Genomic DNA, 19,251 nt, shown 5'->3' with positions numbered 1-19,251 from the left:
TAACTGAAATATAAACCTGACATCAATCACCAATCTGTGTGGAAGCCATGAACACCAGAACAACGGAAGAAATAGATGCAGACCAGAACTTTGAACTTTGCAATATATGATTAGGCATTTTTTTATGTACTCAGAAGAGATGCTTTTTAACAACCATGCAGAAAATGAAAATACTTATGCTAAAAGAAAATTTTCCATAAGGAATAGTGGTAATTAATTTAAAGGATTTCTGTCATTAAACATATTTAGCCTATATTTATGCATCCTAAATGTATCACCATTTTTACTATCAATAATTTGGTCTCTTGAATCACAACTCATGGGCACTTAATATTGACTTATTAAGTGGAAAATAGGCCATCTTCTTCCCTATTTAAATTGTGCTTCTCCTCCTAACTCAACTTTGTGATTTTTTGGTGTTTTTTTTTTTCTTCTTAACTCTACAAAGTCTCTTCTGACAACTCTATAGAGTCCCTTCTTTCTCTGAACTTGTTCTTATTTACTTTCATATCATTTGATGATGTGTTCTTATATCTTTACTTAACTTTTATTATTAGGGGAGTTAAAAATACTGATCACTCAAAGGATATGAATAGGCATTTTTCCAAGGAAGACATACAGATGGCCAATAGGCATATGAGAATATGTAAAACACCACTAATTATTAGGAAAATGCAAGTCAAAACCACAATGACATATCCCCCACATCTGTTAGGATGGTTATGATAAAATAGACAATAAATAACAAGTGTTAGACAGGATGTGGATAAAGAGGAACTCTTGTACACTGTTGTAGAATTATAAACTGGTACAGCTACTATGAAAAACAGTAAGGAGTTTCATTAAAAAATTAAATATAAAACTACTAAATGATCTAGCAATTCCTCTTCTGGGTATTTATTAAAAAACATGAGAACACTAATCTACACTAATAAAAGAGAGACATGCAAACTGACCATCACTCTACTACACTACCAGCCAATCAGGAGTAAGTATGCAAATTAGCCCAACAAATATGGTGACCACACGGAGCTGGAGCAAGCAGGAGGCTTGGGTTACCCTGGACAATGGAAGAAGCCAAGCTTCCCGCTTGTCCTGGCCAGCCCTGGCCTCTCCTCAAGACTACAAAGTTTCAATTATAGAAGAATATAAATTCCAGATACCTGCTTCCTGCCAGCCCAGGCCTCCACTTAAGGTGGCACTGAAAAAAGAGAAAGAAAAGAAAAAAAGGAGGGGCTGAGAGCCTGGATCCGCTTCGGGGCATGGCCAGCCTACAAACAGCCATCAGCCCCTCACCCAGTGGGGACCCTCACTCCATGGGGGTGTGGCCAGCCTACAAACCACCACATGGTCATCTCCCAGGTACCCCATGCACCAAGGAAACCTCCACCCTGATCTGGGACACCTTTCAGGGCAAACCAGCTGGCCCCCACCCAAGGGGGGCAACTATCTATACTAATAAAAGGGTACTGTGCTAATTGGACTGTGAGATCTTCCAGGAGACCTTCTGGATGTTCTTTTGGACAAAGCCATGGTGGCGGGGCTGAAGTAGAGGTAGTTAGAGACCAAGAGGGGAGGGCAGTTGTGGGTGATCAGGCTGGTGGGGCTTGGGGTCATTGGGGGTAAGTAGATCAGCAGGGGGGCAAGTTGGGGGTGAGCAGGCCATCATTGGGGGTCAGTTGGGGGTGATCAGGACAGCAAAGGGGGCAGTTTAGAGTGAGAAGGCCAGCAGGAGGCAGTTGGGGGAGAGCAGGCCAGTGGGGAGGGGAAGTGGGAGCGAGCAAGCTAGCAGGGGGGACAGTTGGGAGTGGGCAGGCTGGCAGGGTAGGCAGTTGGGGTGAGCATACTGGCACAGGGGCAGTTAGGGGTGATCAGGCTGGCAGGAGGGGGGCATTTGGGGGTGAGCAGGCCAGCAGCAGGGGGCAGTTGGGGCGAGCAGGCCAGCAGGCAGAGTGGTTAGGGGCAATCAGTTAGGCAGGTAGGTAGGTGAGCAGTTAGGAGCCAACAGTCACAGATTGCTAGAGGGATGTCCAACTGCCAGTTTAGGCCTGATCCCTGTAAATTGGCAGTAGGACATCCTTCAAGTGGTCCCAGATTGGAGAGGGTGCAGGCACCAGGCCTCTAGTTTACATATATATATATATATATATGTAAACTATATATATATATATTCATTGAAACATTATTAACAATAGCCAAGATATATAAAAAACTAAAGTGTTCATCAACATGAAAGAAACTGTGGGGGAGAGAGAGGGGGGGGGGAGGGAGAGAGAGAGACACTACACAGCAATAAAGAAGATCAAATAATTAGGGAATACAGTTAACAATGTTGTAATAATTAAGTGTGGGTGCTAGACTTATCACAGGATCAGTCTGGAAGTTTTATAAATATCTAACTACTGTACTATGTGGAAGGATCTCAAAGGTATAGTGCTAAGTGAAATAAGTCAGATGGAAAAGGACAAAAATCATGATTTCACTTATATGTAGAATATGAAACAAAGAAGTAGCAAATGAACTAATAAAACCAACCACATAGATACAGACAACAGAATGCTGGTTAGCAGAGAGGAAAGGGTTTGCGGGGGATGAATGGACAACAGCTCAAATATATGCTAACAAAAGGAAGCAATGTTTGGTGCTGAGCATGCAGTTCACAGATATTTAATTATAATGTTGTACACCTAGAATTTATATAATGTCATTAACAGATGTTACCTCAATAAAACAAAAATAATAATGGCCACGGAGTTAACTTCTGATGCCTTTGTATATTCCCAACATTTTTCTCCTTCTTCTCAAGGCAACAGAGTGGACATGTAACACAAGTTAGTCTAGTTCAAGTATTTCTTTGCAGGTAGGTTCAAACCCTATCTGAGCCATTTTATAGTTAGAATGCACATGAGGAGGTTGTTACAACTAGGTCACCCAACATAAGTAAAAACCATTCTGAACCAAAAGTATGACTCCCCCAAAAAGAGACAAGACCAAAGACCTAACAAGCACTGAGAGTTTCTAAGTCCCTGGATCCAGTTGTCCCCGAGGCAAGTTTCCTCCCAAACATTCCCAGGGGTTGTTTATATCATTCAATAAATTTGGGTTCTTTGTTTTGTTTTGTTAAGTTGTAGACTAATTTGAGTTTGTTGCTTGCAGTCTTGACAAATTGATTATAGATTCCTTGAGGAAGTCATACCTTTCTGGGTTTAGTTTTAGTGTTTGTCATCCCATTGCACCTAGCACCCTGCAAAGAATAGAAACTCAGTCAGTAGTTGTTAAAGTAACAATTATTTGTTTCTACTAAAATTCAGGAATATTATATAAGACCCTACAAGTATTAATAAAATTATTATGTGTAGGAAATTATGAGCAAAATCTCAAGAGATACTAATACTTTGGTTAAGTCACCTGTTTTCAGGAACAAAATGCACATATTTAACCAGGTTGTAAATATATCCTTGTCATTAACAGGCCATTACCTCTATAAACCATTATTCAAATGCTTTATACCTTCTCACAGTGGAAAATGCTTAATATAAATGTGTTCAGATGTTGATTTTTTTATTTCCACATTAATGTACTGACAATTGTATAACAAAGTATATATGTATAGTACATATATACATATATTTATACACACACATACATACATACACATTCTGTGTGTGTGTGTGTGTGTGTGTGTATTGCTTTAACCACCTTCCTGAAAAGTTTATTTATTGCACTTAGAAAACCTGGGGTGTAAATATAACCAAGTAGAAGTTTGCTCCACAGACTCTTTTAAAGGCCCCTTTCCATGAATTCTATGTGCAACTTGTTCATGAATATGGAAAGTATCTGAAGATTTTCTTTTAACTTGTCTTGATTTCCTTGAAGACTCTGGCACACAACACGAGATTAAAATAACCTGGCCTTGCTGGCCACTTTGCCCACAAATACCAAGGAATAAATATTAGAATGATGGATTCTCTTTCCCTTGTCAACCATGAATGTGTCCCAGCCAAGGGCAAGGTCTAGAGAGTAATTCAAAAATAAACAAATAGAACCCAATAGTAACTTTATTCTTTTATTCAAAGTTTATTAAAATACAAGGACAAATTGTAAAAGCACACATACCACTCAGCACCAATATAATAACACTCTTTTTACTGATAGTCTCCAAAGCATTTCTGTTTCTGCAACCAAGAAGCAGAGATACACACATGCATTCTCACCACATTTACCCAGTACTCATAGCATCGTGCCCCGAATATTCTCCTTGCTGGGAAGACAAAGATGGGTAGAAGCAAACGAATGTGACTACATCCAACCACTAACTGAGTCGATGACTCTTTGGTCAGTAGTTATCATTCACACACTGGTAGCCTCCACACATCCCAATCTCCCTCTTCGGGGGCCTGATTACTTGGGCCAGTGATGGAGTCTGGTCATAATGTGATGCAAAACTAAAGAAAACTGGCCAACATTCCCTACCCAATATCTTTTCATGGCTTTGGTTGTATAGTACTAGATACTCATGTTTTCACATTCTCCAATTCTAACACACAAGAAAACCACACCCACCAGTGACATGGTCTGGAGAAGTCTTGAGAGAATTTTATTTATTTCCCAACCCTTTCTGTGGGCTTCTTTCATTTATGTGTTTACTTGTTTGTGTTTGGGGGTGTAGGAGGAGCTTTGAGCCAATATTATGATTTCATTAAACATTGCTTGGGTCTTCAAAGTCTCCTCAATAAATATTAATTATACTCCCTGGAGCTCTGGTGCTGGTGCCCAATACAGGCAGCAAGCCCTGACTTGCATGAACAGTCTTGTTTGGATATCTGTACATGTTTGCTTTCTATTGGTTTAGACTCACTGTGGAATAGAACTGGGTCTCTTAAGACTGAGGCCTTGCTTCTGGTGCTATCCAGAATGTAAGGCATTAGGAAATGACCCTTTGACTCATCTTAGTCACTCAGGCCTCCTCCAAAGGTGTGAAGTTTCTTTTAGAATTTTTCCAAATATGTAGACCAAGGTCTTCCCACCTAACAACTTCCTGACTCTCCCAGACCCTGCCCTCTTCTTTCCTAGAGGACCTCAGGATACTATCAAGAGAGTGCTGATCACCAAAAAGAGGTTGGTACTTGTGCTGCATTCTAGAAATGCATATCAAGACTGAGTTTAGCTTCTATTTTAAAAATAAAGGAGGAAGTAAGGAGGAGGTTTAAATATAACAAAAAAACACTTCAGCTCTAATTTTTGGCAATATCATTTTTGTTTGTTTGTTTGTTTTTAAAACTCCTAGAATCAAAAGGCTCATTGCTATTCTCAACTGCTGAGAGACCCAACATTGGACATTGGGAACATTCTGAAAAGCTCTAAATGCTGGTAAAATGTTTTCATTAACTCTTCAATAGAACATTGATGTTCACATTTTTCTCTTTGCAATGGCCATGTGATTCTAATTGAGCTTATTTTTCAAGCCATCAGTCAGAGGTCAGGTGGAATAAATGGCCAGCTTGATCCTCTTAGGATTTACAGAATGGGAAGTCCTGGACATCAGTGCATTCCTCTTGTTATGGACATAGCCCATAGAACATGCTGAGGCTTCCTTGCATCCATCTGGGAATTTCCCCTGAAGGCCTAGATATTGTCTTTCACCTGCCTCGCTGGTATTTTATGAAGCCAGTCCTCACGCATGACCTCACCATATTTCCTAATTTTTATTCAAGAGCCCAACTAGTGAAATACACTCAGGCAAAATGAAAGGCAGCAGTCTTTTTTTTTTTTTTTTTTTCTCTCCTTGGTCATAGAATAGGCATTTCCTGGTCAGGCAGGATTTAACTAAATCAATATGCCATTTAGAACTTGATATTACCAAAAATCAGGGATACATTCTATAAACAAGGTGAAGACATACAACCAGAGATACAAAACATAAGTATAAAAAGTCAGATAAGTTAAATGACAGTCACTTTAGCTACACAAAGCAAGAACAGAGGTTCTAATTTGTTTCGAAGGGATCAGTTACATTTTAATGTCTACATCAAACATGTCTACTTTACTGTGCAGGCATTTTATTCATGCCCAATTAAGAAAATCATTGTTGATTCCACTAATATTTTCAAATAGAAAATAAAAAATAAGACATACGTCTTTCAAACACTACCTGTCTGAGAGAATCCAGAAGCTATGACAATATCTGAAATTGCTCAGAAACTATTTCAATAACAGACAAGCTAATTCAGTTTAAGAGGCTAAACTGAGCTCCATGTAAACACAGGAGGAAAAGATGCTTAGTTGCTAAGAAGAACAACTCAAAATTTTACATATAAAATTTTAAATATATAAAAGTTTTGCCTTTTGAAAATAAGAACTACAGTTTTTCAAAGGAACATACTTTATACACAACAGGATTGGTGGGGTGAATACTAACAATCTAATAGTTTCTCTGAGCATATCAGCTAAGCATCGATTCCCCTCTACCTCAAACTATAAGTTCTCGTTAAGTTCATAAAAGATACATCACAGGAAATCATAAAAGTTTATGTTGAGATAAATAGGTTACATAAAGACTTATCATAATTCTGATAACACCAAGCCATTCTATATATTCTAGGATTCCTGAGCTTTGTCAATTAATTTTCTCCATTGGCCCCCAACAGTCTTTCTTCCAGTGACTCTTCTATGTTCTATGGAACATATCTTTTTCCCTGATATTCAGTCTATGCCTTTGTATGTCTATTTCCACTGCTTCATTCTCCATTGGATGATCCTCAGCCAGAGGAATTGCACGTACACAACCTTCTCTTTCTTTAAAAATGTAACACAACTGGGTGATTTTTTTTTTATCATCCTTTCCCTAGACAACTAGCACTAACTGCCTTCACTGAATCTCATCCCCCCACCAGCTTCTCTAACATCCTGCTCCATTATTGTACATGTGGAACAAAGGGGGAAGTTTAAGGACAACAGGGTGGGTGTGCTGTAACCAACTGATCTTTTATGTACCACAGAAATTTCAACACCATTTTGAAGATAAAAATCAATGGGCCCACTGATAACCCTTGAGTTATAGAGTTTAATAATTTAACTCTGAAATAATCTACTTTCAATGTGATTTTTCAGAAATTTGTTACATAGTGCCACATTGTCAAAATCTGCTTTGTTTCTTTGTGTGTGTGCTTTGTAGAATTTGAAATACTGAGAAGCTTAAATGTTGTTGTATAAAGAGTCAGTTAAAATGGCCTTTTAATATCAAAACAATAAACTGACCAGTGATATAATTACTATATTACTCCAATCTAAAAATAAAAATAGACTTCTGGTTTTTGCAAACACAGTTCCCACTTTTTTTTTTTCATTTTAGGAAACTAGTTCAGAAAGTTATTTTCAACTTTAGATATCTTTTTATATTAGTGTTATTTTTTGATTCAATTATTAATGGAATGGTCATAAGAACCTTTGATTTAACATATAAATAAAAACATATACTGTGTTCGATAGTGTCCTTACATTTATGATAGAAAATTTGTAGGTCTATTACTTATGTTACTTACAGGTAAAACTGTCATGTCTTCATTTTAAAGAGGTATATATTTAAATAACTTTATATTAACGCATTATAAAGGCCTTAGGTTACTAGACTTTAGCTAATAGAAACTAAGGAAGACCCAATTCCAAAATCAAATGACAATGGGAATTCCATTTTACCAAATTCCATACTACTGAGGATTGCCTTATATCAAAGTCTCCAAAATTACTGATGGGGACTATCTCAAACTAATTTTCTCTTCCTCTATTTTGCAATTGAAGAAACCATGTTTGTTTGTACTGGTCACTCATTATAGTTCACCTACTTTGAAAGAAAAACAGTTCTGTAGTTGAATGGGTAGGACACTTACCTCCCACAGCATCTGAAAGTGAATGTGTATACACATTTTGAGCCAAAGAGCTCAGCATTGATCAAACACTTCTATAAAGATTAAGATCAAGAATGAATAGGGCTGGGTGGGGGGTACGGGGTGGGGCTTGGCTAGAAGGGTCAATGGGGAAAAAAGGGGACATATGCAATACTTTCAACAATAAAGATTAAAAAAAAAAAAGAAGAAGAATGAGTAGGGCCACATCACAATTGTAGAAATGGAGAGGGACAGATCAGCACTATTGGACCCACTGGTTTGACCTCTCAGTGTTATGGGGTGTAATTCACCCACTGAAAGTATATGCACCACAAATATGTTTCAAAATGTAATTATTTTTTTAAAAAAAACCTCAGAAATACAAATATTAGAGTGTGTTTTTCCCTTTCAATTCCCCTTTCTCCTTCAATCTAGGAGTATACTATGATAAATACATTGATTCCCTGTATAGTGTATATTCTCTATGTTACTTTTAGTTGAGCTACTTCTTTTTCTGATCTTGTGTATGTTTTCATGTTTCTGTGCATAAAAAATTAATCTCAAGGTGAGATTCTATGATGCTTCCTAACCCTTCTGCCTCCTTTTCCTAGCTAGTCAACTTGATTTTCCTCAATTGCCTTGAAAGTAACTCTCAGGTTTTAGAACATCATTCTAAACCTCCAGTTAGGAAACATTCTTGATATCTCTGGGATGTTTAGACTGGTATAGAACATTACATGGCTAGAAACTAGAACATCAGAAACTAACATTTAAACACCAAGGTCCTAACCACCTGGCCTTGGTTCAAGGCACCATTATAAATAAATATTTAATGATTTTTCTAATTGAGTTCTATAAAGCCTAGGCAATACCCCTTATACTAACAAGAACAGTAGATTCTTCCCTAACATGGTAGTTTTTCAGGTGAATCTTTTCTTCAGGTCCCAAAGGATGCGTCAGCTGTCGCAAACAGGGCTTCTTCCTCTCCATCTTGGGATCTTTACAGTCAGAAAAAAAAATTTAAGTTTTTTTAGAAAGAGAAGTGATGGGGCTACTATTTAGCCAAATGCTCTTTTGAATGTCGAAAAAAAGCATTGAGATGTTAGAGGTTTATGTTCTTTTGACATATAAATTCCTGTCTTTCAGTGAGGCAATGAGATTCAGTGGAGGCAATGAGATTCAGCTGAGCTAGTGGATTCAGTTCTTAGTTTCCTTTCCATATATATATTAAAAAAACAAAACAACTCCATTACAATCATACCTTTAACTAGTTAATCTAGATTTCATCTCTTGCTGAAATTCTTCTCCAGCCAATGCCGGACTTCTTGGAGGTTGTAGAAGAAGGGACCCTTTCCTCCCAGATAAGCAATTTTCTGTCTCTGCACAATACACACACGTTCAAAGGCTACCCCGTAGGCTACATTGGCATTATTGTCCATGCAGTCAGCCACAACTCGGCACTGGGGCGGCAAGGAGAAACGCTCCAGAAGCCGGTGGGCAGCTGCACATCGGTCTTCCTGGTTCCTGTGCTTCTTCACCTCAAAAGATAAAGAAGAATCCCCAGGCACCGCCCAACCATCTGAAGGATGAGCCTCATCAATGTAGACCAACAGGAAGTCAGCCACTGATGAGAACTCCTCTATCAGTTTGCTGAAGGCTGGCAGCTGGTTAGTGAAAGGAGGTCAAGTGGCTGAGCCGAAGTTGACCACCAGTGGGCGCTCAGGGCTGGCAAAGTCAAGAAGGTGGCACTCCGCTCCATCAGTTATCTTCTCCTGGGCACCATTTTCATTGTCATTGCCTCCTTCAGGATTGGAGACGTGCACCACACTGGAATTGGGGGCATCTTCACCCAATTTCACCTGGTTGAATAAAAGAAAGAGGAAGAGCATACAACATTAAACACATTGTCACTTCAATTTACTCTATATGAAAACAAGTGGCTCTAATAAAATGTAGTGAACATATATTGATTTGAGTAAAGAGGCATCATGGCAGGTAATGTAAAGAATGGCCCTACAGAGAATAAAAGTCTTTTTCATTCTGTGTAATCACTGAAGGTAATTATTTTTATCACGGAAGGCACTGCAGTTAATGCTCTTCATAATTAAGTTGAGACTGGTATTCTTCACTGTTCTTACTTTGCTGTCAATGCTCAGCACACATTATATAACAAATGATTAATTGACTTCATTTAAAAAGCTAAATGGTCTACTCTAAGACAAATTGTCAGAGTCATGAAACATAGTACCTCTTTCTGAATTCCTCCTTCTAAGTTCTAAAGTACGAAGAAAAGACCTTTACTTTATTGCATGATGGTAAGCCATTTATTCTCATTCAATGAACAATGATACCAATGGGCTCTATTTTTGGCCAGAGCTATAAAATGTGAGGTCCACCATTTATAAAAAGAGGCTAGTCCCACTTAGTCTCTTCAGCACTTCAACATTCCCACCTGTAAAATGGTAATAATTTTGCCTCTCTTCCTCATATGGTTGTAGAGGATAACAAGGAAAATAGCTCTTTGTACATGATAACTCACTGTGTGGATATAGGCTGCCATTATGAGATGCCATTGAAATATGTAACAGAATGCTACCTTTCCCAGGCAATTCTATATTTAAATTATTTTTTTCCCTTAGAAGTAATTTGAACTCTCATCAGCACGACATCCTTCCTATAGCTACTGCCTACTTTGGGCTCTTATGACTAAAATCTTATTACTTTCATTAAACAAACAAAAACATTAAACCATTCTAGAATTCTTCTTGTAATTTCTCATTTGTGTGTGTGCATGTGTGTGTTTGTCTATTTCCCTCTTTTTATCTAGGAAGGTACAAACTATTTACTCTCCTATCATCTATTTTATTAACAAGCTCCTCTGAATTATAAAATACACAGGCAGGAGAGATCTAGAAGAAAATTGTTCCAGGTTCCCTCTTTGCATGTGGTATAAATAGTTGAACACAGAATGAAAAAAAGTTTGCTGGCCTTTGGGTCTGTAAATTGATAATAAAAAACAGGCAACATAAAAGAGCCAATTACTTCAGTTTGAATGAACACAATTGGATCTTCCCTTAGAATGGTTTAATCAAAGCCAATAACATCAGGGACAACTTATGAAAGTACAATTGATTTTTATACACTATCCTTAATATTACAAAACAGTTCCAACTGGATTGACTTATTCTCCTCATATAAATACAGCCACATATAAAACTGCTGTTAATTGAAGTCGCTTAGAAGTGAATTGTTAAAGATTCAACAATCCAGACTGATATAAAACACTCAAGGGCTTTTGTTCAGAAGCTTCTATCTAATGTTAATGCATAACTCATTTTAATTGTAGGGAAAGAATTAAAGAAGTCCTTTCTCTCCCTTCTGAAAAAATCTTAGCAGGATTTTTTTTTTACTGGTACTTTTCTAAAATAAATCTTAAAATAATACTCTGCTTTCTTGGGAAAGCAAGTTGTTGGTGAGATTTCAACAGGTACATTTGTTTTTCAATCACTATTAGGGAAATGTTATTTTATCTACATTAATGTTCTTGGTTAATCTACAAGTGACACTAGATAAAGAAAAATAATCTCCTTAAATGGATTATTTCATTTATTTATTTTTCTTTATTTTTTACTCTTCTATTGAATTTATTGGGTTAAAATTGGTTAATAAAATTACATAGGTTTCAGGTGTACAATTGTATAATACATCATCTGTATATTGTATTGTGTCCAATATCCCAAGTCATCTCCTCCTATCATCATCTATCCCCTCTCTACCCTCTTCTACCTCCTCTCAACTTCCCTTTCCTATTAGTAACCACCATATTGTCTGAGTCTATGTGGTTTTTTGTTTGTTTGTTTACTTAATCCCTTCACCTTTTTCACCAGGCCATGAACCTCCCTCCCTGCTGACAGCTGTCAATGTTTTTTATCTATGAGTCTGTCTCTATGTTGTTTGTTAGATTCTTGTTCATTAGATTCTATAGGTGAGTGAAACCCACTTGTCTTTCTTATATAAGCCACACTTGTCTCTGAGGTATTAAAATATGTAACAAATATTTTAGTTACATATTTTAATAAATGTAAAGATATGCATTTCAAAGACATTACAAACCTATAATCTATGTGTTCTTTTTGTAATTTAGTGGTAGGTAGCATGATCATTGCCTTACTAGATCTGTTCCACTGAAAATAGCAGTAACAATTCTAACATGGCTACTTTTAATCTTTTTGTTGGACGGTATTCCTCAATATACTTATACTACCAAGATCTGAATGCATTCAATCAGTCTGAATCATTAGCTCTTGCACTTTATGTTAATTTAGCAATCTATATACAGAAAAAAAAAATCATGTCTGGACTGTAGACTTGTAGGTTTTTGGTTGGTGAAAACATCCATCTGCCTTTTGGAGTCATTTTTAAGACTAACCAGCAAGTGTGTGATCTTGTTAGGTGGGCCTGTGATGCCCGTAGCTCTCATCCTAGCAGCACTGTTGATCCTTACATTATTCCTGACTATTCAACTAAATAATCTAATCTGATGTTTCAGCCACAGGTGACTCTCTTATTACCTGCAGTTAATTATCTTGGAAAGTTAAAACACTTTCTCTCTTTTTAGTGACAAAGAATAAATCAGCCACATAATTCTTTCCAAAATACAGGCATACTAGTTTACCTTCAAAAATGTAGAGCAAGTATAACCCCTTCACTCTAAAATTAAAAATTAAGAAAGTTATCACCTCTAACCAGTTTGGCATAGTGGATAGAGTGAATGGTACCAAATTCAATTCCGGTCAAGGGCATATGATCCCCAGTAGGGGATGTGCAGGAGGCAGCTAATCAATGATTCTTTCTCATCATTGATGTTTCTATATCTCTCCCTCTTTTTTTCTCTCTGAAATAAATATATATATTTTTAAAAGTTATCAAATACATAATGTTTTTTGTGTGTGAGGAATTGACATTTTGTCAAGACTGGCTTAATTATTGAATTATTGAATGAATGATAGTTGTTCTATTCCTATGTAGGGATGAGTGAAAAATTTTACATTTAATATAACCTTCACCTGCACTCATTATAACCATAGTTGGGTGATGAATGAGCTCACTGAGATAGATAATTTAGAAATGTAAACCTATTGAAGAGTACCACCATCATAAACACCTAATGCTGTTGATCTGTTCTGGATTATCTCAGCTGGTTACTTTATAAAATGAAAATTAATCCTCTTTATTTTGTAGAGCATCATTAGAACCCTACTGCAGATTAGCATATCATAAGCAGATATCCTGCTCATGAGAATGACCAGTGAAGAGGAATGCTTAGGTAAGATCAAGGTTATTAATACTAGTAGGAGAAAACACACACCCATGATTTGTAAGTCCAAATGAGTGTAGACCAGTAGTCTGCTTTTATATGTATCATATATTAATCATAAATTTGTCCATATTACCTAAAAACCTACTGGTGGAGGATAATTTAACAATAATAAAGAAAAATTAGAAATTTAAAATATTAAAGTTTGCATTTAATTTCAAAGAAAATATTTTATAAGGACATTACTGTTCATTTCTCATTTTCCCATTTGGTCACCATGAAAATTAAATTCCTATTATGACCAAAGTTTCAAATGGAGAATTTCTTGGTTTGCTTGGCTATGCACCCTGCTGAGATGAAATGGGAGAATCACCACTGTCTTCAATGGCAAAAGATTCTTTGCTTTCCCCAGGAGCAAAGCATTCCTTGACAAAGAGCCAAAATGATGAAGAAAATAAAGCTGGTTCCATAATAATAACATTTAGGCTGCAGGAAAGAAGCTAAACAAAAACAAGTTACCCCCTAATATTCCCAAACTTTGTTTTAATTTCCCACAGTGGCCCAGAAAGTGTCCTAGCCACAAGTTACCTATCATCTTAATTTCTCCTTCTTAGAGGGTTTGTGTTTGGTTTTTGTCCTTAATGAGGCATATTTGCCAAAGAGGCATTCAAAAGGCATTTTTTACTCTTGCGGAAGAGTAATTAGGTCGGTACCTCTTTCTCTGCCAGCATTAGCCGCTCTAAAGAGAACCCTGCCCAGTATTTAATGCCCAGACACAAGAAGCATCATTTCCACTAATTGGTCTTGAAGTTCCGATGTTCCCAGAGGGTCCCTTTATTTTGCAACAATCAGAAAGGACGTAGGTACGTAAAATGCAATATCGTCATCACTGACTTTTATCTCTCTCATCTACACCATTACAATGGTCCTTTCTTATGTCTTTATAATCAACGTCAACACAGCACCACTGACAAGGGAGGTACATTAAGGGTTTGCATTTTTACGACAGGGAACATCTCTGGGCCGAGCTCAAATGTTGTGAGAGCCATGTTTATAAATATGAGCAAGAGTGTAACTACATGGTATGTTTATAAATCTGATCCCCTTGATGACGGGGTTTCTTTCACTCACAGTGCACGGGGGGAGGGTGATGCTGCTGTGAAATGCTGGGTGAAAGGAATAAAGAAAGGACCATTCTTCAAGTAGAAGCTGGAAACAGAGCATATACTACTAACCTTTTTTTCTTTTTTCTTTTCCATTGGACAAAGTATCACCTAATCTCATGATAGAAAGCAAAGCAAATGATACAAATAGAAGGGGGGCGGGGGGTAGCAGAATAGTTTTTTCACATCCTTCTTGCTATCCAAAGCCCAGGAATGGCTTCATTCACTATCAGGAAATTTCCAATTCTTTGACATAATGACCAGGCTGCATCAATGTCCTCACAAATATAGCCAAATAATTATTAAGGAGCGGTTTAACCATTTACATTCAAATTGGCCAAATAAATCAGAGTTGGAGAATAAACTACCTACTCTTTCCTCTGAATGTGGTTCCCTTCTGGCCATTCTCTTTTGGATTCCTACCTTGAAACATAGATCTGAGCTTTATCAGTTGCCACTGCTTTATCCAAGTGATGAACAAGCTCTGGCTGTGGCCTTCTTTGTGTTCTTTGGAGAATGTTTCTCTCTTAAAAGAGCCATTTTCCATGGTAGAAACTAGTGTCAAAAGGCTTGAGGTGAATGAAGAGGAGCAGGAGAATGTTAAAGAGACCTTTTCAAAACCAAAATTATATGTTCAAATGAATATGTTTTCTGTACCACTGCCATATTAATTGTGAGAAGCTAAACTGCTTCTCAGCATCTATACTGTGTGTTTACTTTTATCCTTCATTTAGGTAGAGGCTAGGCTCCTAGACAGGGCAGTTTGCTCATTGATTGCACTTTTAGTCTTTGAGCATCAGCAGACGGATGCAGTGTTAAAAGCAACGACTCTGACAAAGGAAACTTAAATGACAAATATCTGTTACTCATCTCAATCTCTCATAAGTTTTTGTAGACTTGCTTTTTCATAAAAGCAGTGCCTGGAACATCCTCTAACCAAACCCAAATTATCTTTGCAAGGTTCCCTACAAAGTTAATTTCAAATCCCATTTAGCTTGTTCATTAAAAAAAAAAAAAGGTTTTTGTTGTTGTTTATTTGTTTTATTTTGTTCTGCTTTAACTTCTTTGCTGCCTCGTGTAGCAGCCAAGCCCAAGGATAATACTTTCACTTCACTTTCTCTTAAAATATTTCCAAGTATCTGACATTTAACAATGAGGAGAATTAGAAATAACATGTTTCATCGTATCTCATATGCACATACTCATCCTGGAAAACTCTGCTTCTGGGGTGGCAACCTCGAAATAGTGCAAGTCGGGATTGTGAAATACTGTGATGCTATCTCAAATAGTACCTCCTCCAGTATGTCCCTAGAAAATGGCTACACCCAGAGACGGTAGCATAGGAGACAACAGTATTCAGGAAAGAGATTCTGAGTGAACCTCAAATGCCACCACCAGCACCACCACCCTTACCTTACCGGGTGGCAGAAGGAGACCTAAGTTCAGTGCAAGTTGTGTTTGCCATGTTTCCATTCATTACACACCCAGTCCAGTCTTGTCTCTGGGCATGTGGGTTCTTGGGTTGTTTCTTCTCATGGTGTTAGCGATTATATAAATCATTAAAAGCAAACTTAATAACATCAGTCATGAACTTGGTCACTAATCAAATCAGTAGGCAGAAACAATACAGGGGAGGAATGTACAAACCATACGCAAAAAAGAAAAACAAATCACTCACCCTTCTCAATTTCCTGGAATAGGAACAACAAAATATTGCAACACAATGGAACACTATACATTAATGAAAAAATAAAGTCTATTACAGAGGTATTTGTTTGTTTTTCCCTCTTAATTTCAGTAAGTTGCTTAATAGGAAAAACAACCTCACTTAATATTTGTGGGCAACCTCACAGTCCCTGCATTTTATGTGAGAGATGTTTATACAAGTATACACTCATATTAGTAAAATTCTTCCAGGCAGTGACTTTTCTTTTCTAGGCAAAAGTCAATTCTCTTTCAAAAAAAAAAAGTAAGTCTAATATGCTGAGATTAAACCACTGACATTGCCATGTTATCTCCTAAGATCTACGAATACAAAAAACATAAACATCTCACATTCAATGTATACACTTGTGGAAATGAAATGATCCCTTCGACAGCTTCTTACCATATCTCCCAGTGGCCCCATATACACAATATACTTGTGCTTTCCTGTTAGAACTTTGCGCATCATTTCCTATTATTATAAGATAATTTTTTTTCCTTATTGACAAGAGTTCTAACTATTCTCCCGTCTTTAGAAAAAAATGCAAACCTTCTGCAGGTTTCTCTCAATAACAAAGGCGTGTGTTATAGTAAAACTTTCCTAATGCACAGTGGATGTTTTCTTCCTGAACACTTGTTTGATTTGCAGTGAAACAACCCTACTCTGGGTTCTTTGTGTCTAGAAGTTACTTCTTTTCCTTTCCAGGGGCATAGACTTAGTTTTCTAGTGCTTACTATAGAGGTCTCGTTCCCTTCCCCCTCTTTTATTCTGGTTCTGGGATGCTGCCTGCTTAAGGTGCACTACTTCACTGGCTTGCATACTCCTCGCAAACTCCCCTTCTCTGGCAACTTGGACACGATCCCCCAATACTATGAGGGAAAACCAAGACTGTCTGCTTTGATAGCAACTTTTGCCAAGTGGGTCTATTATTCTTGCTCAGGGACCTTCAGGAGTTATATGGGCACAGGGGGGAAGGGGCAGATTGACTCATGAGAAAATGTTCCACTTTGTTCCTAAGATGAGTTGAGGATCCTCTGAACATTTAAAAAAAAAAAAAAAATTTAAAGGCTAAAATGCCAGCATTCTTCACTTAGAAACAAAGATCCAAACTCTGGCTTTGAGAGAGCAGCCCCCGGGACCTGACTTCCTCAGGAAAGTGAGATTACTGCTCCAGCGATCAAGGCATGCGTTAGAACAGCTTTGAAACTGAATGAACCCTAGACCCATCTGCTCTTTCTAAGACAACTTATTTCACTTCTGAGAAACAAAGCAAACGTAGTTTCTCTTACAAAGTCTGGACTTCTGACAGCCCATGCTAAGATCTTCCTTTTGCAAACTGTTACCTAGTAACTCGGGACACAGGGTCTGATAACCCTTTCAAAAGGGTTCAGGTTGGAATCAATACAGAGGATGATGCTGAACACGGGCTCGCTTACGTTAACTCTTACCTCTCCCAGAAATGAAGCAGATAGTATGCCAAAGCACACCTGCTGTGACCATTTCGTGCAGCCCTGTCCTCTCCCTGAGTTTTGGTAGCATGTTCTCACCAGGCTCCCCCCTACCCCCAACACCACTTATTTTTCACTCATTGAACTGTCTTCCCCAACACAGCTCACCTAGCATTGCATCAAACAAAACATCGGAACCCCAGTTTATAACAAGAGCATGTGACACGCAGCAGTTTGCCCTCCCCAGCATCTTCTTACTTTTCCCAAAGTTCTCCGGCCAACACCCTCTCTGCTCTGACTCTGAAATCACAACAAGCCATTACATGACCCTTTCGCCAAGACTCCTTATTAGCTCACACAGTCAGCGTGGCTTCCCACCTGTCAAATCTGACTCCTGTGACAGGTGTAGGAAGTCAAGGCAGGAGCTCACTTGAGCATAAGCCCTCTGCTCTCCCGCAGGCTCCACAATCTCACCCCCAAGTTCCCTGTGGCCACCAGTCCCACACCCTAGCAGCCCCTGCCCCTGTTGCCCCAAGCAGCCCCTTGGCCCGCTCACCTGTTTGTAGGCATCCAGGAGGAAGCTCTTCCAGATGCAGCGCATCCCCTCTGAGGTCAGCATGCGCCTCCACTCTCCGCGAGTGGACTTGGAGCGGCTCAAGAGCAGCACCACGTGCTTGAGGAGAATGACCGAGTCATAGAGCGCCAGGAAGAGGCAGTTGGAGAAGAAAACTGGCAGAATCTGCAATGTGATCAGCAAGTCTACGCTGAGGATGCCCATCTTCCTTGCCTTCCAAGTCAGTTCCCGTGTGTGCCGTGGCTCCCCTTCACCTTCTTACTTAAAAGGGGGTGGCAATAGAGGGGTGGGGGAGGTCAAGGGGAAGGTGGAGGGAGGGGTGGGGGGAGAGAAGGAGAAAAACTAAATTAAAAGGAAGCCCAAGATCACTTCTCTTTCAAAGAAGCAGAAATGGCAAGACCAAATCCAGTCTCTCCAGCCCAGCAGTTGGAGTGTGCCCATCAATTCATTCAATTCGGAGCTGCTTGCATTTTTTTTTTTTTCTTTTCAGGATTTAAGATGTTAAAAAAAAAAAAAAAAAAAAAAAAAAAAAAAAAAATACTGGCGTACCGGTCCCTAATCCAGTTACCCTCTCAGAGTCGGTTAAAGACAGGCAGTTCCACTTTCATTTCCTAGCACCTATGAGACTGTGGCAGAGACAGCAACATTTTCTGTAGCTTTTCATTGTCTCTATGTTCAGATACGTAGCCTGTTTCTTTCTTGAGTTGCCAGAGTTTTTAAAATGTGCTTTAAGGGTAGGGTTTTTTTTTTTTTTAGCCCCCCCTCCTTTACTCCGTTTCACACACACTTTCTGTTCTCCTTCTCTCAGTCTGTCTCACTCTCTCCCTTCCCCTGGAGCGACTGACTCCTCTCCTCTCCTCACTCCCTCTGGCTCTGCTTCTGCTATCTGTGGTGCAAAGTGCTCTCTGCAGCCCAGTGAGTCTCCCTGAAGCCTTTTATACATTCCCTGGCTAATTGCTGCAATAGAGAAATGAAAGCCTAATCTTGGTAAAGATCTTGACGTCATTGAGAAAGAGGGCTTTACTTTGGCCAGGACTGCAGTGAATAGAAAAGCAAAACTCGACAACTTTTTTTTTTTTTTAGAAGTGGGGGGGTAAAGGGGGTGGGGAGAAGGACAGTGGAATTTTGCTTTGTGATTTAAAGAGAGAGAGAGAGGGAACA

At 38.5% G+C, this 19,251-nt stretch overlaps 1 protein-coding gene across 2 annotated transcripts; it reads right to left on the bottom strand.

Moving 5' to 3' along the window:
* Nucleotides 1–4,050: 4,050 nt before the first annotated feature.
* Nucleotides 4,051–19,019, bottom strand: DIO2 (iodothyronine deiodinase 2). Of its 2 annotated transcripts, XM_084889064.1 has the most exons (3): nucleotides 18,073–19,019; nucleotides 9,145–9,742; nucleotides 4,051–8,881 (listed from the first exon to the last, which is right to left on the bottom strand). In XM_084889064.1, the coding sequence occupies exons 1-2, from the start codon at nucleotides 18,292–18,294 to the stop codon at nucleotides 9,167–9,169; spliced, it is 798 nt and encodes a 265-aa protein (XP_084745190.1). In that variant the 5' UTR covers nucleotides 18,295–19,019; the 3' UTR covers nucleotides 4,051–8,881; nucleotides 9,145–9,166. The 2 variants fall into 2 exon arrangements, with proteins under 2 accessions (XP_084745190.1, XP_084745189.1); XM_084889063.1 differs by having other exon boundaries at nucleotides 4,051–9,742.
* Nucleotides 19,020–19,251: the final 232 nt, after the last annotated feature.

Source organism: Pipistrellus hanaki, assembly GCF_964339955.1.
Source record: "Pipistrellus hanaki genome assembly, chromosome: 1".
In the NCBI taxonomy this organism is placed as follows: domain Eukaryota; kingdom Metazoa; phylum Chordata; class Mammalia; order Chiroptera; family Vespertilionidae; genus Pipistrellus; species Pipistrellus hanaki.
The sequence above is the reverse complement of the archived record's forward strand: the minus strand, read 5'-3'. Positions and strand labels throughout refer to the sequence as shown.